The sequence below is a fragment of the Rhipicephalus microplus genome, unplaced genomic scaffold (assembly GCF_043290135.1).
Source record: "Rhipicephalus microplus isolate Deutch F79 unplaced genomic scaffold, USDA_Rmic scaffold_140, whole genome shotgun sequence".
Taxonomy (NCBI): Eukaryota; Metazoa; Arthropoda; class Arachnida; order Ixodida; family Ixodidae; genus Rhipicephalus; species Rhipicephalus microplus.
The window spans coordinates 431,400-457,852 of NW_027464711.1; the positions used below are offsets into that span (position 1 = coordinate 431,400).

The 26,453-nt window shown below is 41.2% G+C and overlaps 1 protein-coding gene across 6 annotated transcripts in view; it reads right to left on the reverse strand.

Annotated features, from left to right (window-relative positions):
• The window catches only part of kis (chromodomain helicase DNA binding protein kismet), a 228,849-nt gene that overhangs the window by 95,948 nt on the left and 106,448 nt on the right, over positions 1 to 26,453 (reverse strand). For 3 of the 6 annotated variants that reach the window (XM_037427720.2, XM_075885417.1, XM_037427716.2), the window contains exons 25-29: positions 18,936 to 19,057; positions 16,726 to 16,740; positions 8,697 to 8,738; positions 6,128 to 6,201; positions 5,358 to 5,566 (exon numbers count right to left, since the gene is read on the reverse strand). In XM_037427720.2, coding sequence (XP_037283617.2) covers positions 5,358 to 5,566; positions 6,128 to 6,201; positions 8,697 to 8,738; positions 16,726 to 16,740; positions 18,936 to 19,057 — 462 coding nt within the window. The remainder of the gene's footprint in view (positions 1 to 5,357; positions 5,567 to 6,127; positions 6,202 to 8,696; positions 8,739 to 16,725; positions 16,741 to 18,935; positions 19,058 to 26,453) is intronic. The other 3 variants (XM_075885419.1, XM_075885418.1, XM_037427719.2) reach the window with 2 other exon arrangements.

Below are 26,453 nucleotides of genomic sequence, written 5' to 3' on the forward strand. Positions count from 1 at the left end.
GTGCAAAGTGATTGCATCATCGCTCATGAGTGCTTGCTCACTTATCCCTTCAATCACAACTTTCTTTTTGGGCAAATCGTAAATAGAAAGCTTTTGTCTGTGTTTTGTGTTCAATGTTCACCACTCATTATAGCAAGGTTATTAAGCACTGCGACCAAAGTTTTGAAATTAAGATATTCATGTGCTCCAAGCAGGTGAGTTCCAACTATCCAATAGACCTTTTTCAAGCACACTAGCGCCACCAACAGGCACGCAAGTGCTTATGAGAAGAGTTTGTATGCCGCAGCAACCGTCATACGCGCTGGCCTCCCGCTTCAACTTTTCATTAGCCCCATGCCAGCGCTTCTCAAATCAAGTGAACTCAGCAAGGTGTGATATCGTGATTCACTCACTAACATCAGTGTTTAGGTACGATGGCCTGTCTACGATTCACACTTGTCCCCCTGTTCAAACAGCTGAGCAGCTCAGAAGCATCAGTTACCATATTTACTCGCATAATCCTCGCACTTTTTTTGCCGGAAAACTGATGCAAAGTTGGGGGGTGTGAGAATTACGAGGGAAAAACTTTCCATGAAAACTTACATAGCGAAAAAGAAAACGAAGTGGCCGCAAATTGGGATTCTTTTACCAGCAACTTACAGCAAGCTTCAAAAAGTACTAATTAAAATTTACCTCAACAATAAAAGCAGAGGTTCAACACAAGGCAAGATTTATTTGAGACACAAAAAGTGCAAGCAAATAGTCGAGAATTAGAATACCACACGCAAAGCTTGTGGGCCTTGCGGGCGTAGCGGTAGCGTTCGTCGCTCAACAAGAGCCCTCCCTCAAAAGGTAAGCGTAGGATGTCAGTATTGGGCTGATGGCTATTTAACAGAATCGTCCACAGTTTCCTTCTCAAGAAATAAAGTTTACCATCAATCCCAGTTTTAGGCACACGGCAGGCCCAACACGTTTTGGTGGCTTTCAGCTGCCATCACCAGTAGCGAACACAAAACTCATAGACTCCGAAGGGCCTACCGGCGGCCCTGTTCCCGTTGTTTAGTGCATGATCTATCACTTGCAATTTGAAGCAGCCGTGTAGCTTCAATATCACCCCATAACGTGCCAAGATTACAGGCACAGCATACAAAACATGACGCAACGTGCACTGGCCACTTCGGCTTGGCTTGGATTGGATTGAATCTGCGTGCAATAGTACGCTTGATGCTTAAGAGATGGCACCAGATGGCGCGTGCTATCATCATCAGTGGCTGGAACGAGCAGACGACATTATTGCAGCAGTGTTCAGGGGTGCGATAATTACTCGAGGAAACAAAGAAAGCGTATTTTTCTTGGGCAATGAGGGGGGTGCAAAAATTATGCGAGTGCGAGGATTACGCAAGTAAATACGGTAATTATTCTTGTCCTTTAGCGTCAGTCCGCCTTCGGCATAAATAAAAAACACTACAACTTGGTTGCCTGAAAGGTGCAAACACTGTCCATGAATTCACGAATGCATTAGAAATCAATGTCATTTGACTCTGTTTACGAGTAAATTGCACGGTTCCAGTATATTTAAAGAGCACTTTAGAAATAAATGGTGTTTTGTAAAATAATATATGTTGATTAGACAGTGTGCGTATCGATTGCACAATATGCACATACCAACTTTCACTGGCACTATAACTACAGGTTGGAATAAAACTTACAAGATGAAAAAAAAAGAGAGAAGTAGGATTAGGAAAGAAATACGCACACCGGAAACGCTCACTCACGACTCAAAGGTTATCGCACGTGTTAAAAAACGTATGTTACAAAATGGGGGTGCATCGCGCATGCCATAAAGAGGCACAAAAAGGCAAAAAACCAAGATTTGTATTTACAGTTGATTAATAAAGTTGAGTTAGTAGTGTTGTTAGGATAACGAAGGTATTTAAACAAGGTGTGGTGTTCTCTATGACATGTCTCTGAGATTTATCACGTGGTCTGGTTAAGGTGACTGTGCAAGATTACCAGGCCTTCAAAGATGAAATTGCATTTGCATGACTGAAAATGCAAGGTGCGATAAGATGGCTTCAATCAATAAATTTTGATGCTCTTTGAGGCGCATGTTGATACATCAATCCGTCTGACCAATGTATATATGTGAACATATCAGGAATTCAGTTAGCAACTCTTGCACAACAATTGAAATAACGATTGACATGCCATTCATAGCACTTTTCTCTGCCCACTGCAGACCCCTGCGACTTTTTGCATTCCACGGATGAAATGTTACTAAGCTTATGGTGTGGAAAATGTAACCCCCACCTCGTATTGCTTCCCAATTTCCTTTAAGACTGTGCAAAACGTATTCATAAAATAACAGCAATATTCTTAGTTTCTTTGCGGGCGAAAGTCGTTCGAATTCATCTTTGTTTGCAGTGTGAATGAGCTGTTCACAAACCGATGCAATATGATATAGGCAGGACACTGCACCTTCTTGCAGTGGAAACTATTGCTTAGGTAATATTCCCACATATTTTTGTTTTTTTTTTCTTTGCCAAGTGTAAGTACGACATCATTATTCCTCATTGAACAATATTCGAATGCACCGACGTAAAATTCAACAGTGGTCTCATTGCAACAGGATGGAAAGATGGGCTAGTTGGCAATTCATGATGGTTCAGCAAACTGGGAGCGCAGGGGTAAACACAGACACAAAGCAAAGAAGAGGCACACAGCATGAGCGCTCAACTAACAACTGGTTTATCCTCACGTTTGAAGGACATATAAGTACACAAGGGTGCGCATGTCAACAGAAATAAGATGATAGTGTGAGCAGCAAGCGTGGCATTCATTTGAAGCACTTGTCTACGAATTATCAATATAGTTAAACTCACAGTCAAGTAGTGATAATGATGGATGGCTAATACAATGATTCTTATTTCTAGAAATGTGATATGCTTCGGAAATTTCACGCGTGGTTTGAAGCGGATACCGGAAAAGTACACTTGTTCTTTCAAACAACGATTGACACTTGCAGGAATTGCGATGTGAAGCTAAAACGAAAAAAGGAGTATTTTTCAAGGAACTCAAGTGCTCCCTGAGGCGTAGTTCAAACATCGCCCGGTCTGGCCGATGTACACGCGACCGCACGTTAGCGGTATGCTATACACCACTCGTAAAAAGCACATAAATTGTTTTGCATGTTTCTGTTTTTTGACATGCCTTGCGTCTTCCTACGCACCATGGCGCAGATACGGCCTAATTTATTAGCGCTCATGCTGTGTGCCTCTTCTTTGCTTTGTGTCTGTGTTTACCTCTGCGCTCCCAATTCGCTGAACTTACGAGGTGGGGGTTACATTTTCCACACCATAAGCTTAGTAACATTTCATCCGTGGAATGCAAAAAGTCGCAGGGGTCTGCAGTGGTCTCATTCAATGCGGAATATACTTAAGCATCTTATAAGAAGCCGCAAATTATGAGAACAAGGTATCTTGCACGTGAATTCTAGTTCCATTCCTTAATCTTTAAACACATTTAGAATGTGTTTATTTTTCCCTTTTTTTTTCTCAGTGCATGACTTGTCTATAAAAATTTTAAAAATTCTATAGCTGTAACACTTCTCTACAGTCCTGTGTGAATGGTCTAAACAGCGATAGTATTAAAAGCCATAGCGCCTCATGAGCAGTTCATCGTTCAAGACCTATGAATTCAGTGTTCAAACTCGCATTCCTCACAATAGCATGTTGTGACCACATATATTGGTACGCAACAACTCGCATGACGCTCATCTTCTACGTTCTACGTACACCCACCCAGTGATACCTGCACTGACTGCGTTATTCATTTCACTTTTCATGCGCAGATATACGTTCAGGTGTGTTAAAACCCTATTCAACAAGCAGTGGCATGTTCTTTTCGTTTTGTGCTCTCACGGCGCCAACGAGCAGCGAGCAGCCGAAAAGCCGAAAAGCGAAAATAGTTTATTTCAAGCTGATCAACAGAAGTGGAAAAACCTGTAGAAACATTTTATTATAGGGCTAAGCTTCGATACTGCACAGGAGCCAAAGCGTCCCTGCACTTATTGTAATGGCACTTGATCATTAATTAGACTTTATATGCTGTAATTTCATTAAAAACTGCTGCTGGTAGTTCAGTCTTTCGTAAGTATGCTTTCAAATAAATTCAGCATAAACCTGTGGAACTTGCCTGCCCAAACTAGGACAAATTGAAATTATCATCACATCGCGACTACCCCTGCCCCCTTGCTATCTCGCGGAGTTTGGATATTACGTACTTCAAAAAATATGGACTCATTTAGCCAAAGTATAACGGTTCGTTGTAACGAGAGTAGACTGTACAGTGTACATGAGCGATCCAAGCCAGTGCAGCAACAACTAGTGAGATGTGCCAACAATAATCTTAATTAAACAGGCTGTGGGCAAATGTATCCAAATTAGCAAGTGCATTCTGTTCTCTGGTAATTAAAGTCTTTCGTAAACATGCTGTCGAATACATTCAGCATAAACCAGTGGAACTAGCCTTCCCATACTATTCGCAATAGAAATGATCATCACATCACGACTCCCCCTCCTCCCCCATTGCACAGGGTTTGGATATTACGAACTTTGGATAATACAAACACGAGCATCATCTGGCAGTTATCTTCGAAAACGAAGGAAGGCGTGGGCGCTTGCAGAGAAAGCTGCACGCCTATCTCGGAGGCGATAAGGTGTAGAACGCAAAGCAACGGGCATGTACCACCACCGTGTTGTCTCAGCAAAACGTTGTTAACACTTGACTTTTTGAGCATTGCGTGACACTGTCAGCGCAGCGTGATAAATGCTACGGTCCTTAGAATTACTTCTGTGTGCTTTCTCTAGTATAAAGGCACACATACAAAACATCGAAGTGTTGTTATGGTTCCTCAGATATGCGCAATATTTGATTTTTAATTGACAATCCCACAAGTATGAACGCTGAAACTTGAGCAATATTGGTGGGCGCTGCAGATAGGTTTGGCCGTTTGAGGTATCGTTTGGGGCCTTTAGGGGGATTGTTACTGCAGAAATACAGACAAATGTACAGACAGACACACAGGCAGACCAAAACTTCGGTGTCAAAGGTCCCCAAGAAAGACTATAGTCTTTAAAAAGTATCGTGATGATTCACCTCCCTATCCGCCATGCCACAACACTGATACCGGTCTCTAGGCTAACCTGAAATTCGAGCCACTAGAAATGCTGAGATTTACCAGCTTGTTCCAAATGAAAATAACCAATATGCAAGAGATGTGCTTCAAGAACACGCACAGAATCCACCCCAAATAAAGGTAAACAATTACATAATGGAGTAATTAAAATTGTAAACAAAATAATTTGACAGCCACTTACCATCTTCCTCGCCTAATTTCCGCCCACACACACGCCTGCACATTGCCCGGAAGGCACGAAAGTACTCAGTCAAAGTGTCATCTCGTTTGCGCTCAAGACGGCCTACTGTGCGAAAGCCATCCCACACAAAGCGCTGCTCCTGGCGTCGATAGTCCACACCATAGCAAGACACTGCTCGATAGAACTCCGCTTCTTCACGTCTTGACCACCTGGTGAAGAGCAACAAAAGGCATCTTTTTACAGAACAAGCCTTTTAATGTACCCTCATATACACAACCGAAAAAAAGTGGTTAGTTTTTTATACAACATAAATATGTGCAAGATGACTGCTTATGTAACACTGATCGAGGTACACATTGATTGCTTGCTCAAATAAATCAATTTATTATAAAATAAAGTTTCTTGAATCACATTCTGTTTTGCCCAATGTGTGCCAGTGTGAACTCCTTTCACTGACATATGCCCAAACCACATGGACAGGGGCTCTGAAACATTTATTGAGCCCAATCAGAAAACTTAAATTATCTGTTCAAAAGCCGCTCTCAAGGAGCTCACTTAAGTAGCACATTTGGCGCAACTGACACAGCTGTTCAGCCACTGTAACAATCTTGAAGTACTTAAACAAAAAAAAGAGAGAGAGAGAAAGGCTTTCCCACAGTGAAACTGCAAGCATTTTTTAAGAAAGATTTTTCAAATTTTAGGAAATCTAGCAAAAATGAGATTAGATGACAATCATCAAGAAATGACTTAAGCACTTGCAACAAGCTCACCTCTGCTGAGTTTCAAGTCTACGTATTTCTCTCTCACGAATGGCAGCTTCAAACTTCTCTCTTCTTTCCATTCGCTGCAAGACCAAAAAAAAAAAAAAAAAGTTTAAGCTCGGTGCAACAACTATCATTACACACAAAAGCAAGCTAATGCACAACAACACCCAGAAGCAGACTGCAAGCTGGAAAGAAAGCATACGGCACAAGAAAGCTAGAAACACAATCATGTGAGCCTATGTGCAACGATGAAACTGTAAAGCTAATGAAACAATGCCAGCCAACAGCCTAAAAAAAAAAAAGACCAATGCCTAAGGAGTCTAGCGAATGAAGATAATGTCCTTGGTGTATGCAGGAAAAAAAACTTTCATTAGCCTACATTGCACCATTAGTAGTTGATAGAACAGTTCATCGAACCAGTAAAATCCTATATACTAGAAAAAGAGAAAGCCGCATTGATCTCTCTAAAGAAATCCTACTCTGAGAATATGCAAAGGCAGCACCTCCCCTCCATATTTTAAAATGTAGAGTCACTATAGTTTAGAATAAATTATTCTTTGTGTGGAAGCTTTCCTGGCATCTATGCAGTCATCATCATGAACTTAAGCAGCAAAGATGTACAGGAAACTAATAAAACGTAACTATATATAAGTAAAAGGCACCTCAATGCTTTTTTAAGGAGTGAGAATGATTTGACTGTACTAAGTAGGATGAGTAAGTATGCTAGACAGGATGCCACTACTTCATGGTCTAACTGGAGTTGTGCCCACTTATGGTATTACAAACAAAATTGAACGATTCATTGCACTGATTACTAAACAGTAAACTATTTAACTCTTTCCTCACCGTAACTGGCATGCTATCTCAAACATGTTACACTAACTAGACCTAACTAAAATTCATATGGCCACGAATTCTTGACATGTAAATAAATAATTCAAACTTTTCATCAATAAATGCCACACCAACTGTATAATCAGTTCTGAGGAGCTATTCTCCCGGTGCCCACTTAGTGGACATGTCCACTTTAGCCTCCACTGATTGGCTGGAGCTTGGCAAGATGTGCAATACCTGTTTCCAGTCTTTCTGAGCGACGTCATTTTGATGCCACGCAGTTTTCGCAACTCTTTACACAAATGAGAACAGAATGCACTTCACTGCAATGAATGCTGCGCCCAGAGATCCGTAGTTGGACACACATCGCTGAAGCCATGCCTGAATTCCATTTACGTTAGCCCATGAATTAGGCTTAACACTGCCACCCAGCTGATGCACCGAAAGGTCGATAGATACATATTCCCTGCATCGATGATCAAGCACCTCAAGACGTTCGTACACAAGTTCAGACTTGTCCCATTTGATTAAAAGTCCTGTTACTGCACCTTTCGTCCACTTCCTTTCTCTTTATGCTAGAAATGTGCTGGCAGGTTCGATGCATCGACGCGGTCAAGAGCGCCATGACGTCACGACTCCGCTCTTTTTTTGCGTAACTGACTGCGCTTCGCCCAAACGAACACCATAAGATTCGCGCCCCTGGTCGGCAATGTATTCCCTGGCCACTGAAGAACACTTGATATAAAAACTTTGCCAAATATGGAACCAACTCAATAGTCTATGCTTAGAAACGAGATTTTTTTTTTCTTTGTCACTCTTACAAGACAGAAACTCTATACATTGTTAAAGGCACGCTCCTGTTTTTCTGCTACATAGACATCAAGCAAGCTCGTAATCATCATAAATGCTAGGTTTCATTCATTAGAATCACTAAAACAGATACAAAACTATATCACCCCTAAGTAAATAGTTATAAAACTGTTCGCAGTGTCAAAAGCAACTTCCTATAGTCTTATAGTGACTTGCCTTGCTTTAGCTTTTAAAAGTGTGAAAACTGTTTTGTGAACATACTTTATTATGCTTATGCCAGAAACAGTACCTCAAAGCTTTTTCTGAAAGATGAGATATATATATTTTAAAATAATTTGACATGTTATAGAAAACGTGGCTGACATTACCACATTACTAAAAAAAAAAAAGCCCTCAAATGCTAAAAATATGCACTTTTTTTTTGGCGAGGAAAGAGTTAATATTTTAGTGAACTGACCTATTTATATAAGAAAACAACTGAATGGTTACAAGTGCGACACAACTCATTCAAACAATGTTTTCTTAAGAACACCTGAAGTGGCGCCAAAAGTTCAAAAGGCAACTCCAGCAATTTTTTAAAATCAGGAATGTGCTTGTTTTGGAGTGCTTTGAAATACTGTGCAAAGCGCTCAAATCTTCATTTACAATACATCTTACAATACATCCAATATTGAGTTAAACATACACTATACTCAAAACTGTGAAAACTGCAAAAGAAAAAAAAACTGCCCCATTTAAATTTAAACATGATACAAATGTGCTAATAATATAACTGCATATTTGTTAGAGGTTTCTGTGCTGTAGATTATGAGCAGAAAAAAATAGAACTAGAAATATAAATAGCCTAAAAACACAAATATTACAAACTGAAACACAGCATCAAAGTAGAGCTGCAGAGAGAGAGGTATGGCAGTAGAGATAAAATGCATACATTTACAAAGTTAAAACCCTCCACCTGAATAGCCGTTAAAATCTGCAACAAAAAAGAAAGTTCATGTCATTAACCTTGAGACAATGAAAGCAAACAAAAAGATCAAATCCAAGAGAGTTGTAAATTTAGAATATTAATGCCTCACAAAACTTGAACACAATGTACAGACACCACAGAAGGACATTAGGCCAGAAGATCCTACATGGCCACACAAATATTTTCATTATAGCGGGGTTATGCAGAAAACTACCAAAAAAAGTAAAGTTATGTAACACAACTGTGCTAACATATGTAAGAAAATATGTAAACTATAAGTTTATTACATCACTTCTCTGTAGAAATGTCTATGTGACCATGAATACTGTTTGACCCTAATCTGAATTTTGTTCATTCAATCATGACATACAGAAGCTGATGCAGTATTAAAATAAAATTCATGTGGGTCAGCTCTAAACATGGAAGTGACTGTAAACACTACTCTTTTTTTTTTTCTTTCAAATAGTAAATTTTCGTCTAATCATTATTGAAACCCTATTTTTTTTTAAGAACATAACGTAGTAAAAATGCTTCTACTTTCCTGGCAATGCTTCCTAAAGAACTGTATCTTTGTATGTCAGAAATTTTAAATGCCTATAAACTTATGCAAAAACTTCGTTACAGTTTACCTATTCACAATAGCATACTCTCCAAATATAGAGAGAACAAAAATACCATAATTTTTAGTTACTTGCTCTAAAAGATTTATACAATTGAAATTTGAAATCAACAGAATCTGTTAAGCTGTGTATACACGTTAAATGCAAAATTTATTGCCAGTGGGACTACATAGCCGCATTCATGGCTGGTGGTGAGCCCTAATTCGCTATGGTAGCATTTCCATGATTTGAACAAGCACAACAAGATAACCAGAGGCTGCAGAAAATTTCTACTAAGTGGAGCTCCAATGAGGGCTCTTCCTGGGAAGAAGTAGGGGCTCCTTAAAGAAAAATGAGCTTTAGCAAACTGGGCTGCATGGACTAGCAATTGATATCTCCAGTACAATCCATCAACGCATGCACTTCTTCAGGCAGATCAGTTCAAGAATTAAACACCAAATTTAGTGTAAAAAACGGCATGAAGAGAAGGCAGTTCTTAGCATTGGCGGTCTTACCTAGCTTTCATCTTGTCCAACAACTGAAAAGCCGTTTGTTCCATATTTTGAGAATACAAACTATTTCCACCCCTTTCCAGAGATATTACTTGTTCACTGATTCTTCATCACTTTAACCCTCCACCTTACCCTCAATTTCTTAGCTCTCAAGCATTGTATGAGATGTAGCAAAATATGTTGAAAAAAAAAAAAACGTGAACACCTAATCTAAATTGCTTCTAGTGCACACCCATGCACACTGTTGAGCTAAGTAATAGTATCAATGATGTTCTGCAAATAAATCAAAATATTAAACTCAACACTCCTTAAAACATTCTAGTTGAAAACATAGCTGAACTAATCGAACTGCAGAGTGCTCTGCATACAGTCAATTAACCTGAGCATTATAGCTCTGCACTAAAATTTAGTATCCCAGTGCTCTTACCCTACATGCAACAATGCAGCTGTCCTGAATAGATATAAATCCTCAGAACATTCACATGACTTACTGTTTCATGGCTTAAAGGGGTAAAGACACCAAATTTTGAGGCTATAAAAAGTCTGGTGTAGGCTTCCTTTGTATGCAAGGACACTCAGCCCCAAGTGCTGTACACAGCAAATAAGAATATATTTTAATTCACTTTCAAAGCGTGCCTCAGTGCTCATTCTTGCAAAGCGCTCATTGGCTGCTAAACTATACCAATTTTTTCTCAGCATGTTGCCATAGCCAAACTTGGTCATATTTTGCTAAGTGCTTCACAAGGTGATGCAAACTTGTGAAGATGACAATCAAGAATTTTAGATTGTTCACACAGTTCTTAGCTTCAGCACGGCGCGTTACCGTAGCCGTAAACATGAGAGATAGAAAAAGTGGGGCCACCTGGTGGCCCTATGATAAACCAGGCAAGCATTAAATTATTGTTTAGGAAAACTACTGTGTTCTATTTCTCTGCTGGTGTTAATTCTACATAGCAACACAGTTACAAATGGACTAACTTTTTAAAATTTTCTTCATCATGGTCACTGAGCGAAAATAAAGAAACACACCTAATATTGTGGTAGCACGAAGCATCACAAGATATCAAGACCACCACCTGACAACCCACTACTTTGCAGACATCTATGCATATATGGGAATACCATACACGTTAATATACTTCATTACAAATTTTTAGAAAGTGTGAACACCAAGACAGTTCTTCCCATGTGTGTGAGAAGTGGACAATGCAGCACTACAGGTATCAAAGCTTTGAGGGCTCACACCGAAATGCTCCGTGTGGCACAACTGATGTGAAGCCTACTCCAAAGAGTAGAAAGTGAGCAACCTTCCAACACGGTGTCGTCAATGTCCATCTCGGCATTCAGAAACCAAAAGTTGCTCCCACAAATAAAGCAATATTAAATTATTTAGCAAAAATACATGAACCTCATGTGTAATGCTTTCTGGAACAAATAGAAAAGTTGGCAACACATTACACAGAAACCACAAATTTGATGTCGCCACCCCTTTTCCTTAAACACACAGGTCCATAGAGGCAGCAGAAAATGGACACTTTTTTTTTTTGTCTGAATAAAAATAACACAACATGAACCATCATAAACAATATTATTTCTAGGAATTTGTGCAACAAACTATAGTCTGCTTAGAAGGGAGTCTGAGACTATGAATAAACTTACCTTAATAAATTTACTACCTAGTGTTCTTCAAATGTGCACCAAATGGAAAACATTAATCACAACTGGCTCCTGGCATTAGGGGCTTTTAGCTTGTACGTATACTTCTTTACGTTACCGTGTTACCGGATACTGGATAGAATCTGCGCATGCGCGAGTCTTTACAAAACGTAAACCATAAAGTTTCCCGCCATATAGGCTTTACGTTTTTGCCCTACCATTGTTAATAGAAGCTCGTGGTATCCGCACAGCAGGGACTTGAGCTGTCGAGTTGAAATAAGCGGAAGTGCGAGCGCCAATAGCCATTACACTGTTTCAACCAGATTACCAAAGCTAGAATGGCCCAGGAAGCCTAGGACATAGACGCCGTAAACGTGCCTGCTCCCGACAAGCTGGATAGATAGCGCCATCTAGCGGGGTAATAGTGAAAAGGCAATTACAAAATTGTTATTGCAAAAACATCATGCATTGTACGTCCAATGCAAAAACCGCATAGCGGCAATATTAAAAATGAGTTACCTTTTTAATCATTTTCATCTCAAAAACATTACGCGTAAGCCAACGTGTTCATGACTGTATATGCGCCTCGCGATTTTGCCACAATGGTGATTCAATTTTATCTACGTTAAATGCAGTTTATATGCAGTTAGCATCACCGTTTATGGTTTGCGAAAACGTAAAGGCATACGTGTTTACGTACGTACGTACGTACATGAACGTTTACGTATGAAAAGCTAGAACATTGAAGCATATGCGTTCCGGTAAGACGGTAAACGGAAACCGGTAACACGTTAACGTAAAGAAGTATACGTACAAGCTAAAACTCCCTATTAAAAGTGTTAAGATCAACTTGAACATAAGCTGAAACTTTTAGGAAGCTTTATTTACCTCCCACTTAAAGCGTGCTCGAACAAACAAGTTTCTAAGATCGCTGAAAGGATTTCTGTTCTCGTTCTGTTTGCTTGTTTCTATTTCCACAACTTTCTTCTATATGGAATACTTAACAACTTGCTCAACCTTTTGTTGTTGTAAGCTTAATTTCTAGTACACAAGAGCACCTATCCCTGTTGTCTTGCTTATCGACTCACTTTGCTTGTGTATGTGCCTGCTTCCATTGTGTTGCATGCACTTACTAGAAATTCCAATGAAACTTGTTCATTTACTCACTTATTTATTTTTTATGCTAGGAAAACTCCAAGTTTATATAATGTACTACTGAAGATCAACTTCCACTACTTTTTTATGAAGGGAATGGTGCACATTGGCGTGAGTGTGCCTCTTTATCTAGCTCCAATTTAGCACATTGCCACTGAAATGCTCCATGTGCCACAACTGATCTGGCCTGAAACCTACTCCCAATAGTAGAACCATTTATTGTTTTCGTTTATTTTTGCTTCATTTTCCCATAATTTAAATTTGAGAAACATTTTGTAAGTTTTTCATGTTGCATGTACTTACTTGTGCTTCAAGTTTAACATTTTTAGGCATGGACTGATGTAGATCTAACACATCTGAAACCACATGATGTAGATGGGCCCTGCAACACTTTCGAGCATGGACAAAAAATGCTGCCGACCAGTAGCCAAGCTCTAAGAACACATAAGCCAAAGAGTGGTAGTTCACCAAGGCGGAAATCTCGGCATGTTGGTATTTTATGTTTATGAAGAGTACGAGTGCACTGAAAACTGGGAGCCAAGCTCTGAAAACATGTAAGGCCACATGCAGCACTGTAAAATAGCGCTGCACACATCCTGGAATACATATTTAATTCTCAAAGCTAGAAATCGCTCACTCTTCTCTCAACGATGTAATAAACCCAAATGACCATTACATAAACCCTAAGTCCACGGCAATCGACGGATTTTGGGCATCGTTAGCTGCCCAGATACCTTGGTTACCACGAGAAGCTACTACGTGCCTGTGCAACCACATCATCAGTCATGCGAGTCACGCGTGCAAAGAAAAAAAGAAAGTGCAAACGAAAGTAGCTTCTTGCCCTTTTGTAATTCCCGTTTCCCTATATAGCCTTCAGAAATTTGCTGGTACAAGAGAAGAAGGCATTTAAAGCGTGCAGCATATCTCTATAACTCTGCTGGTACTTCACGGATTCTAAAAATCATTGCGGCAGTCCATTTCCAAAACAATAAACTGTTTTAATGAAGCCATTTAATTATTACTTGGGGAAGTGTTGCAGGGCCCCTTTAACATGTCACCCAAAAGTGTGCATAAATTGACCTCACAATGTTTATGTCCTTTTGTTGTATTGGTAATCAATGAATTGGTGTGCTTGTCTTACTTCCACTTGACCTGTACATTTAGTTGTAGGCTTTCTTTTGCATTGATGCAGCCTTTCAGGAGTAGGCCCTCTTATCTGTACAAGTTTCCCCACATTTGTGTTTAATACTTAAGCCAGTGTGAAATTTTTTTCCCATCCCATGCGCATTTTTCTTTACATGACCAGCACAAATAAATGGCTCTGTGTATTCGGTATTATAAAGCATAATCAGCTTAAGAGCTTTAGAACTAATTCAATTCTGAACAAGTAGCTACTCTGGATAACATTACTATGACAATATAAAAATAAATAGAAAAAATGGTTGTGTTTACAGAAGGCTAAACACTATATAAAAAAACACAAAATGATCGCTAGCATCTTCGGCAACAGCACTCTGAAACCTGTGATCCTTTGAAGTGAATTTGGTAGTGACTGCCAAACTAAGTAGACTCTCCGTGAACACAATTCTGTTAAATAGAACTGGTGCTTAAATGGAACTGCCTCTGATGCGACTAATTTCATACTCTTATTATGCACTGCTGTTCATCCATCAGCAAAAGAAACTCCTGTTAAATGGAACATATTTTTCAGGTTCTTTCAGGTTCTGCTTATTAAAAGTCTGCCGTACTACAAACCAAACTATAGCCTCAATAGAAGAGTCCTGCCAAGGTTGTATCAGGCCACTGAGCAAGATTAAAAATACCCAGACAGATTTCGAAACATACTTTTTGCATAAAACAATTAGCACAAAGTGCTTGTGATAGTTGCACTTTTTATCACAACAAACACTAGGTTCATTTCTTGCTGCCGTAGTCGACCAACACATATTACTAGTCATTCCGTGAAATGCAAGTCCAAATACAGGCCAAAAGGGCCTTCGGAACCTAAGGTTGCTTCAGGTTCGTAGCTGTAAGCACTTCACCTCTTCCATTACAAAGCGACCACATTATTCCCAACTAATTTATTAAGTATTAATATACTTAAACCTCATTACAACAGAGTTGTATCTTAAACGAAAATAAGTTTGATTTATGCAAAAATTATTTATAAAGGTTTATTCCTAACACTATATTTATTGCAAGACTTTGTTATAACTGGCACTTCATTACATCCAGGTAAGTTATGTCGAGGTTTCAGTATACTCAACATTTTAACCAGTTTATCAAACTACTCCATGCATTGCAAATATTTAAAAGCACAAACTGGAAAAATGTGTTTCCTAACTTTGAAGGCTTATATACTTTGATTTGACTGATTCAGTGAAACAATGTGAAACAAGATGCATATTCCTAATAGACAAATGAATCCTGCCGGTACTGAGCTAAGAGCTTCAAGTTAGTCTTTGCTTGCACCCAGCATGCACTGGTATGGATACATTAGCTGCCAATTAAATCTTTCTCCCTCTCACACACATGCACAAACAAAATTCTTTAATTGCAGTGTTGCACTGATCCAGTCAGTTGATTTCAAAACACTGGGATAACTTTAGAAAATAATTCACAGCAACTTAAGTACGTATAATTTCTGTTTGGTACGAGAATAATAGCCTAGTGTTCCAGCAAACCAGACGAGCAATCCCTAATTGCAATTGGAACCTAAAACAAGAAACACAACTAAGAGATATATTATTGCTTCCTAGATCATCACTACATGTCACGCATAATGCACAGACATCTTAAAACTCTGAAGCACAAAACCAATCTACAAAATAAAGAATAGAATATACCCACAAACATGCACAACAAAGGGCAACACACGGGTTTGTGGGAGGAGAAGGGAACAAAGGATGTCTCATGCAATGTTTTTCATAGGTTAGATGAATGCCTAAGTCAACAGCCAGCAACACAATGGGAACACATTACACACAAGACAAGCAATGGGCATTGAGCAACAGCCGAAACTTAGCACATATGCTTGGTGAATTCTATGCCACAAGATTCCTTATTTGCCCACTTTCCTACCATTCAAATATCTAATAATATCCATACTGATGAAAATCCCTAATGATTGGATGCCTGAATATTGAAATACGACTTCCAGAACAAAATTATGCAGCACTGATATCCTGCATCGAAGGGCACCTTCAGGGATTTGAAAGGGAGCTGACAAAGAAAGCTGAATCCAATTTCGATGATAGAAATGTCACAAAGTCTGACGCTGCACTACAATCAATGACATCTGAAAGAAGTGACTATTCCCACAGTGTATCTAAAAAATAATAACGAAATTATGGCCATGACTACATCAACAAGAAGGCCACTGACTAAACCTGGCATTTTAGAAAAAAGGAACTTTACCTCCTTGACAAAGATAAAAACCACGATCTTATATATTCCCCTTCAACCAATCAATGTTGAATAATCCTTTTACTATCATATTTTCCTACTGTAAGTGTTTCATTCTCAAACAAGATTGAAGACGAAACCAACCAACCACAGTCCACTCAAGGGGGTAAGAGAGCTATGAGAAGTCTCAAAAAAAAAAAAAAAAACATAAAGACTAAATTCCCAATAAAAGTGATGCAATGATTTACTACTAATGGTAAAACTAATAAACCATCTACTATCAGAAAATGTGCAAAAAAACCCAAAATAGTGATACGGATATACCACCAGAACGCTTCTCTATCAAACGAAAATTTAGTTGTGGAGTGAGCCATAGGTGTACAAAGGCTAAGACAACTGCCTACAGCAGCAGCAGCAAAAGCAGCAGCAAGTAGGCGGGAGGGCAGGGAGCAACAACAAGGGCCAAGCACAGGGACAGGGATCAGCCAGCTGCTAAACGAGCAGTAATGGTGCTGAAACAAGGGAGCTACAAGAGTGCCCACGCATGAAGGCTAGGTAAGACTGCACAACTGGGAAAGACACCACCAAGGTAAAAGGGAGATGGCAGAAGCTTCTACAAGCCGCAGAGACAACAAAGAGCTTGCCAAAATTGAAATGGCATCCTACCTGGTAGGCTGTGTTCTGCAAGGGAGGCACAACCAAGAAAACTGTTTAATAATTAATCACAATCCATGTTTGCAATGCACTCAACTCAAGCTGCAGCCCGCCAAATGTCACACAGTTAACCACTGGACTGTACTTGCCTGGAAGCAACTGCAGTTATTCGTTCCTACCCCACAACTCCTCACTATAGTGTGACATGGCCACAATGTCACTCTCGGAAAGACAAAATTGCCATAAATCAATAAAAAATAAACAACATCCCTATATAAAAAAAAGAAAATTGGGTACAAGAAATATGCAACATAAAGCCAACTATACAGAGGAGGTCAACAAATACACCCCCCCCCCCCCCCCCTTGTCCAGAGGTGTCATAACTAGGAGTACGTCTTTACGCTAGTAATACGGTATCCCCCAAGATGACACTTCAATACCACCTAATGGGCCTAGCAGTATTTAACCTATAAATACAAAGAATTAGACCAAAACCTATGACTGAGCTACAACAACCAGGTGATTTGGTTTTTATTTATAACTTTTCTTACCTTATATATTGCTATTACTATTACCTCACTCGCATTATAATAGCCAAAAAGAGAATGGAACAATGAATCGCAGGAAAACTAGAAATAATAAAAAATGATTAAAAACACTGACTAACATAACTGCAACTTGGTTAAGCAGAGTACATAAAGCTTCCAGGCATACCTAGATATTTTGATACTGATTTATACAACTCAGCCCTTTCTTAAATCTTTTGCAAAATTGGCCATCTATGAAATGCATTCATACCCTTTCAAATTGTGATCCTATTATTTGGATCGCATAAAGATTAACTATCCTCTCTTGAAGCCTTGTTTCTCATTATGTCATAAATAATGACCATCATGTTTCAGCAGACACTGCTTATCGACTGCAAAAATAGACTAAAGCAATTTTCCATTTTCAATATGCAATGCAGAAGACAACAATATGCATATGTTACCTATGCACCATAAAATATAATAGAACACAGAAGGCAGGAGATTGCAATGACTGCATCACTGTTCATGTAAGCTGCTACACACCATAAATTAATATTACGCACATATTACCATAAATTGATGCTATACTCATAAATTATGCAGAAATTTACCGCAGCCTTCTATCATTCGCTTCTTACTAAATGCAAGCTTATTATATGTTCATACCTAAGTCAGAGTACTGTCAGATATGTCACTACATAGACACATTTTCTGCAACACATTACAATGAAATTCAAGAACAGTCAAGCATTCTGGCATGAACAGTGTTGCATATGCAACTCCACTCTTTTTTTCCCCTCTCTCTTTTAGGGCTTTTCCAATTTAACTAAGCAGATAAACACATGCCATTTGTCCTAGAGAACGCATCATCTCACTTTTTACCCTGAGTACTTTTGTACTCCGGCAAACAGAAATGAACCAGTGCTGCGCAGCTACAGTTCATGGTATAGCACACCAAAGCAGCCACTTCCAGACTTACCGAAGAAGCACGCTTGCACATATCACACGTTTGGGTGTTCAGCCTAAAGTGAAACCTTATCTAAATATGTGAATCAGGTTCATAATGCAAACAACGGTTGGAAATTGGCAGCAGGCCCCGGACATGATATGCAAATGTATAATGAGAATCTACCGACACCTGAATACTGCTAAAATTATGGCAGGCTATATTGAACACTTAATGGCTGCCTGTGATAAATTAGTTCGCATAGATTTTGTTATCAAACGCTGAGAAGCAGCAGAAAAGCATCCAACTATTTCCTCCTAATGTAAATTAATATATAATGGAGCAATTATTATTTTTGAAGGATTCTTAAGTCAGCAGGTCAAGTCATTATATGGCAGAACACACAGAACACAGCACTGTGTCCTGGTGTTCACTGTGCCATTTTTTGCGCTTTCCTGCCATATCTCTTTCTTATTAGAAGGGCCACTCGAGCTAGGACATAACTAAAAGCTGCCCTTCAACTAAAGGGTTTCCGACAGCCTGCACACAGCTAAAGAAGCATTGTATTCCATAAATGACTGTCGCAGTCCATTGACATTTTACAGTTTCGGCACAAGGCCGGAGAAATGTTTTCTCAGTAGTTTCTTGTCAGAACTTACAGCATGAACAAAAGCCCGAAATGAAGAGCTACACAACTCTACAGCAAGACAAAATAAAACAATTAAAATGAAACAAGAAATACACACCCTTGCACGCTGAGCATTGATGAGCTCCCTCTTTTTGTGGTTCCGTTGGTACATGGTAATGATGCGCCGAAGGCGTGTGTTCAAGTCAGAAGGAGAAGGGAATTCCAAAGTGCCCACTTCACCTTTGAAGAATAAAAAGAATTTATATAGAGCAAGATGTGTCTAAAGGAGCAAGTGTACTTAAACAACATAAATGCCTACTTTCCAATGCTTTTGCAATCACATTTACGACAATGCAAGAAGTTGTTGTAAATGATGGCAATCTACACCATACACAGCATTTGTACAGGTTTCCAAAACAAAATTTCAAGAATATCTAAGAACTTTCCAGAATCTGTTGCAGGTTTTTCAAGGACTCAAAACGGCATGCAAATCAAGCTTTTTTTATTCTAAAACTTCAAGATAAGCAATTTTACTACAGTTAATATAAAGAGATCAATATCACAATTATAACAAAAACATCTAGTCTTGAGTCTCAAGATCACAACACACAATGAGCAGTTGAGATTTCTCCAGTATGAGCTTGGAGTTCACCAATTATATTCAGAACATCCAGTGTAGTATTATTTCACTTATATAAAGATATAGATTCGAACCCCGCTACAACGAATGCCACTTTAACAAAATTTTTGCAACAACGAAAAATTTACTGTTTCCTGTCAGCTGTCCACAGGAGTCAATAAATATTGTCGCCACAATGAACACTTTTTCTTCCGCCGCCCCGCTTCAACGATATTTCACGATGCGATTCCAGGCTCAGACATTTATTGCTATACAGAAAAATCAATCTTTAACACTTTGATGCATTTCGAGAACCTGAAAATACGTCGACGAAGTCTAAAACACGTGTTGGCACCACCAGAAACCGCTGCTGTTCAGCAAGCATGGGCGCCGCCTTTGCTCGATAGCGATGGCAATGAGACTGCCCTGCTCATGGAGGATGGCCCTGCTTTTGCCATTGGCTTGCTTTCGAGCCGCAGACGATCCAAAGCTGAAGCTCAGTCGCTCAGTTCATGGTTTCCATCACGCAGCTGCTGCGTGCAACCACAGAACGATGCCTTTTCCCGAGTCCAATGCTTCTCAATTTATTCGTGCTTGGCCAGTGTGGTACCTAATCATAGCGGCTGTTCATCCGAATTATCAACAAAATCAGCTAGCTGCGAGTAATGGATAATAAGAATGGCATAGAATAAGGCAAAAGTCATCGCTCCACAATACCCTGCCTCCGTTTCGGCGTTGTCGGATACACTTTGACAGCGGACGGCTGCTGGTGTTAATGTGTTAAAGCAACTGTTTGGTACGTTTACGAAAGCGGTTGTAGGCGTTGTTTCAGCGTGGTTTTCACCATGGCCTCGCTATGCATGACTGTGAATCGTGTCGTGACGCTGCCGGAAAAGAATAGGAAGCAGCGGACACTTTTTTAATTTTACAAATAAACGCTCTTTTGTTTTGCTAGCTCAGATCAGCTATATTTTTTTCAATTTCACTAAACGAAATTCTCACTTCAACGAAATATTTCCCGCTCCGTGATTTTCATTGTAGCAGGGTTCGACTGTAGTAGCAAATGAGATAGACCCATAGATGGCAGAACTGTGTCAGTCGGGGACGAAGTGGTACTTATAGGTGGTGTTGGCCGGAGAGACAGTAAGCAATGACCCAGTGTGTAGGGCGCAAGGAAGAAAAGTGCAGTGGAGAGACAAGGCAACGGGCTATAGTTGGGGGCTGAACGTACAAGGCTACATGCTGCCTGCGAACCATACTTGACAGTAATCATCCTAAGTTTGTTAACCCGAAAGAGTTTTATGCCATGGTCCAGCAAGACTTCACTTGTATATTTTTGGCAAGAATATAATGGCGATAAAATGCACACTTAAGGATGACAAAGAAAAACTAGAAAAAAAAGTTTTCTTGATGTGATTCTCCTGGTAATCGAACCCACGACCTCTTGGAGAGGTGGTGTCAGCGTATGTGAGCGGTGAAGCTAAGTAGTATGTTATGGCACTTACGAGCGCCGGTAAGGACGACTTCGAAGACAACACAGTTACAGCACCTCAATGCCAGCGAAGGAACACTGGCTGCAGTGGCATCAAAAAAGCACCCCAGATGCAGCTACGTTCTTTGCCTTTCACGTCATATTAGCGTGTGACAGCTTGTTGTCAAAGTTTTGCAGCTTCTAAATGCACCAATTGCAACAGTTAGAAAGATTCCGCTCGAGCGTCCCCAGTAATTATATAATCGCTACCATCTTGTCTATTTCACTTGCCAGTCAGAAGTGCAATAACTGAAGGCAAAATTTGCATTAGAGTCAAAATGAAAGCAGCCAATGATGGTAGCGTGGAATACCTCATAACCCCCTTCCCCCCCCCTTTTCTCGCACCAGCAGCCGTGCTCCACAATCATCATCAAAGCCCGTCCAAGCCGCCAGCCTTGATACATAGTTTTGTGGTGTTCCATTACAAGAAGCGAGTGTTGGCCAACATGTGAAGTTTTTGCAGTGTCTGTGTGTTGTGTGCTCTTGCCGCCATGATGGTCACTGGTACGCACCATTTGTACATCCTGCAATGGAGCATGGATACTTCAAGACCGGCCGAGTTCTGCGAGACCCTTCCACGTTCCGAAAAACTAGAGGTACATGCAGTTTATAGTCGCAGCTATTATTTTTAGATAGGCTAATATTACTGTTTGTACTGTTCCTAAAAGCAGTGAAATTAAACCACTTTAGACTCATAATCACAAGTACAACTTAGATTATCTGCCATGACTGCATGCTTGGAAGTGCATTTTGCTTTTTTTGCCTGTTTATCAGTTGACATTGTTTAAATACAGATTTCTAGACTTTTTATCACAGCTTTTATCACAGCTTATAAGACAGCTTACACTGAAGTAAGATGACAAAACTACGTTTGGGCAATGCAATTATGCAATTTGTCTCAGAATGCATAGTTTTCAATTGCTACTCTTTAGGATGGAGACTTTTTTGGGGTATTGGAGAAGGCAAGATGCATTTGCCCAAAGAGGGTTAACAACTGTTGAATGTGCTATCTGCACAGTCTCGATAAGCATATCAAGTGGACAAGCTTTCTATTCTGCCCCCAGGGCTTTCTTTTCTATTTTTTTTTTTCAGTGCGTGAATATTTTATATACTTACAGCCAAAAAAGTGGAAGGAGGAAAGGGAAAGAAGAGAGCAGTTGTTGTTACTGTTGCCCTGACAACATAAGCAACGTAAACCACCATTGTCTGGGTTTCCAGTCACAATGGCTGTTACTCGATGGGTCTTTTGGCGCTCTAGGAGTTAGCGTCTGCAGATAATTTGAATATCACAAACCAATGAAACGTATAAGAAACATTCCCTTACAACAGAGTTTTTTTCACCACTTCGAGTGCAATAGCACCGTCTAATAAAACTGCTGCAAACGCCACGGAAAGGCAACAACATCAATGGGTGAATGTCATGCCCTGGTGAAGCAAGACGGACACAAGCGGGAAGCAAAACACCTTCGTATGTTCATGGCTCCAACTTGAACAATGGACTCCTGAATTTCTGACTACTGTTTCGAAATGATGCATTATTATACCAAACAGTAGTATTTATGCATCGCAGCATTTGGTTTTGCTTATGAAAACGCCGAAACAGCCTTGTTTGCCTTGCTCACCTCACTCTAACCACTTATGTGAACGTGGCCTTCTTAGCCTCGTTTGAAAGAGCATCTTTTCGGCTTGCTTTCCCGCCAAAAATGAACCTCCAATGCTTCAGTGAACGTGTGATACCAGACAAAAAGAAGCGAAAGAACCACGTCATATCGTTGGCCCATAGCGACCACGTCAGTGAATGGTACCTTGTGATAGGAGAGCACGGACTGACAACACTGGCGATCACGTGCATGCGGTCGCTACCATGCTCATTCACCGCCATTCCTAAATGTTTTTCGATCGGAATCGAGATGCCAAGCCGTGCTCGTAAGTTTCGCATGGCACATAAACTCGGTAAGTGGTGCAAAAAACGTGCCAGCCACACACCTGAGGAGTCATCAAAGCCAGCAGCGGATACATCGGCACAGCCGAGCGGGACAGTTTATCGGCCGACGCCGCGATGTCGCAGCCCGACACAAAGGCAGCCACCGATCGCTACAGCTTCTAGCAGTGGTCACATGCTTTAAGAGTGCCATAAATCATCGCAGTTGTCGACAGATATCTCTGATCACCTCGGCTGGAAGCACAAAGAATGCCGTGATGAAACAACAGTGCAACACACTTGAAGACGGCGATTTCGATGGGGTCCACGGTGGTGTCAGAATCAGCTGGTCGTGGTGATAGTCCAACGAGCATCCAGAAAACAACCTCGCCGCTTGCGATTGCGGGGGCAAACAACGCTGTTGCTGCAGAAGACCTCACAGCCGCAGAAAGCGAGGTGGCGATTGCGACTGCTGCCTCCCATATTGCAAGTATGCGTGATCAACCGGACCACGTGAGGATAGACGCTACATTTTTTACCATGGCTCACCGGAATATCATTGAGCCTCTGTGCCCAACGAAAGCAGCAGCACTTTTCTATATCTCAGTAACGGATTGCAAAATGAGTGTTCTCACGAGTGAGTGTGACACCGAAAGTTCAAAGCCTCGATGTATACAACTGTTGACCTTGACATGGTAAACCGCCTACTTGACGAATGTTCGTCTTGCCGAATGTACCAGAGACAGCCGACTATAGAACGCGACGCACATGAGTACAGCATCCCTGCGAAGCTTTAGCTTCATTGTAGAAACTGCGATGAAGTTGCTCAAAATGGAGTTCGCCATGAGTTGGTGGTAACAATAATTCCAACTCGTTCGAGACCAACGACCTCTTTGCCTCTATGGGCGTTTAAGATCGAGGTCTTCATACGAAGACCTACCAGCAGTACCTAAAAACAAAACTCCAGCCAGCAGCAACGAGAGCTTGTGCTGATCATACGGCTAAATGTGCCACAACAGTGAGGAGCCTTTAAAAGGACCTTAATATCGACAACCCTGGAAATATTGCAGTCACTTTTGATGGAAGCTGGCACACAAGAGGACCCACCTCTTACATTGAAGTGGCCTCTGTAGTGGAGGTTTTTTTTTTTTGTTTTGTTTTTTCAGGATATGTGCTTCACTAAGTAGCGCTGTCTCATTTTTGCGCAGAGTTGGACGATGACGACATCGTCTGTCAGGTCTATGATCCGGCGCTGGCGGGTAGTGACTCCGACGATGAGACGCCGCGCGTACCACAACCATTAAATGCGGACTTAGCGCAAGCAATATGGATGCTGTTGTCTGTCTACAGCGACGGCCAGACACTTGCAGAGGTACAGGCCGACGTGGTCACGCGTAAGCGTGTGTGTGTGCAGATGCGCACAGACAGTTTTTTCGGACGATCGGACCTATAAAAGTGCTTCTTTTTTACTGAATCCGTTTTTTTGGACCCCCGATTATTCGGACTTTTCGGAGGGTCCCGTCGAGTCCGAATAAACAGTCAGAGACTGTATTTGAAAAAAAAAAAGCAAAAAACTGAATAAGTTGTGAAAATAAAAGTTTCATGCATGAAAGCCACAGCACTTGTTTTCAAAATCACTCAGAAAGCCCCTGCGGAGTGGTCTGAAGCAGGCTTTTGCTTGTCCTTCTTCTTTGCGGCTGCCTGGAATGCCGCTTAAGATGCACGTTTCCTCTCCGAGCCGACGGCATGGCGATAGTCTTTCTCAACCGCTTGCTGGTTACCTGTGCATGTTTGATCTAGCTGCAGTTCACGCAAAATAAGCGAACTAGATTCCTCGTTCCCTAAGTTGAAACGCATAACAGCATCTGCCATGGCAGTCTCAACGGCAAACAATGATGGGTTGTTGTCCTTCGGTGAGAGGTTCCAAAAGACCCAATGCAAGGCCTCATTCGCATTCCGCGTCTTCCCTCTGGTGCATCTCTGCAGGAGCTTCTTGTCAGACAAGCGTTCAGGACACAGTGCATTGCTCACAGCTTCTGGCAAATTGTACTTGCTTTTTGGGAGGGGCTCATTTCTTGCCATGGCTGCATTATGCTTGCACCAAGACTCGGGGGCCATGTGGACAGAAGCTGTGGTTTGATTTCTTGTCAGTCACATGATGATACGTAGCCCACACAGCCTCGTGCATCTCATCCACATTCCCAGAATGGAACTTCGAAACCCAGCCATAATAACTCGTCAATTTTGTGATGAGGTCACCCGTGAGGCGGCCCTGGCCACTGATGCGCTCGCTGCTGTCCCCTTTGTGCTTCTGCACGAGGTTCCGAAGTGCAGTCCCCATGCGATTCTGCACATGGTTCGAGCAGTCTTCTTTTTTTCAACATTTATGAAGCCGTACACCTTAGCTTCTTTGACAGCACTGTACAACCGGCTGTCACCATCGCAAAGCATGGTGGTGTACCAGAGGCCATGAAGCAAAAGGGAGCGCTGAAATAAAATCATTGCTGCTCTACTTCCATTTGGTCAGCCTTGCATGAGGTGTTTTTCTGGCATAGATGTTTGGCTTTCCATTCAGAGTATTCTGGGCTCTCGGGTTTTGGACCACATTCATAGCCGAGGCAAAATTGAGAAAGCACAACATAGTGTAGCACATAACCTGAAAAAACTTCTATCGTAGTGGCTATTCCAATGTGAGAGGTGTGTCCTCTTGTGTGCCAGCTTCCATCAAAAGAGACGGCAATATTTCTGGGATCGCCGAAATTGAGGTCCTGGTAGAGGCAATTTATCACTGTGGCACACTTAGTCAAATGTTCGGCACAAGCTCTCGTTGCTGCCGGCTGAAGCTTCACTTTCAAGTACTCTTGGTACGTTTTCGTGTGAAGGCCCCGATGTGAAAAAACGATAGCGGCAAAGATGTCGTTCAGAGCTGTCTGACCATTCTCAGTTCTCTGAACCGCACGCGTTGTGCGAACGTTGATTTCGAATGGGTTGCCGTTACTGCTGCCACCAACCCGCCGCGAGCTCCATTTCGAACCAACTTCGCCGCAGTTGCTGCAGTGAAGCTTCAGCTTAACAGCTACGCCGTACTCACGCGCATCGCGTTTGATGGTCAACTGACCACGGCAAACTCGGCAAGCAGAATGTTCGTTTAGTAAACTGTTCACAATGTCGAGGTCAACCATGGTATGCGTCGAGGCCGATGAACTTTCAGTGCCGCGCTGAGTCACGAGAATACTCATTTTGCAATCGGTTGCCGAGACCGAGGAAAGGTGCGCTGCTTTTCGCTGGGCGCGACGCTTGATGAGTTCTCGGTCAGCCGATGTCAAAAATGTCGCGTCTATTCTCGCAACTAGATCGCGCATACTTAAAGTACTGCAGGCAGCAGTCGCCGCTACGCTTTCTCCGGCTGCGAGATCTGCTGCAGCAGCATTGTCTGCAGTCACAAGCGGCGATGTTGTTTCCTGGCACCTTGTTGAAGTATCACCGCAATCAGCTGATTCCGACAGCACCGTGGTCGCCGTTGTGATCACTTGTGTCACAACGCAGCTTCCTCGAAGAATCTGTT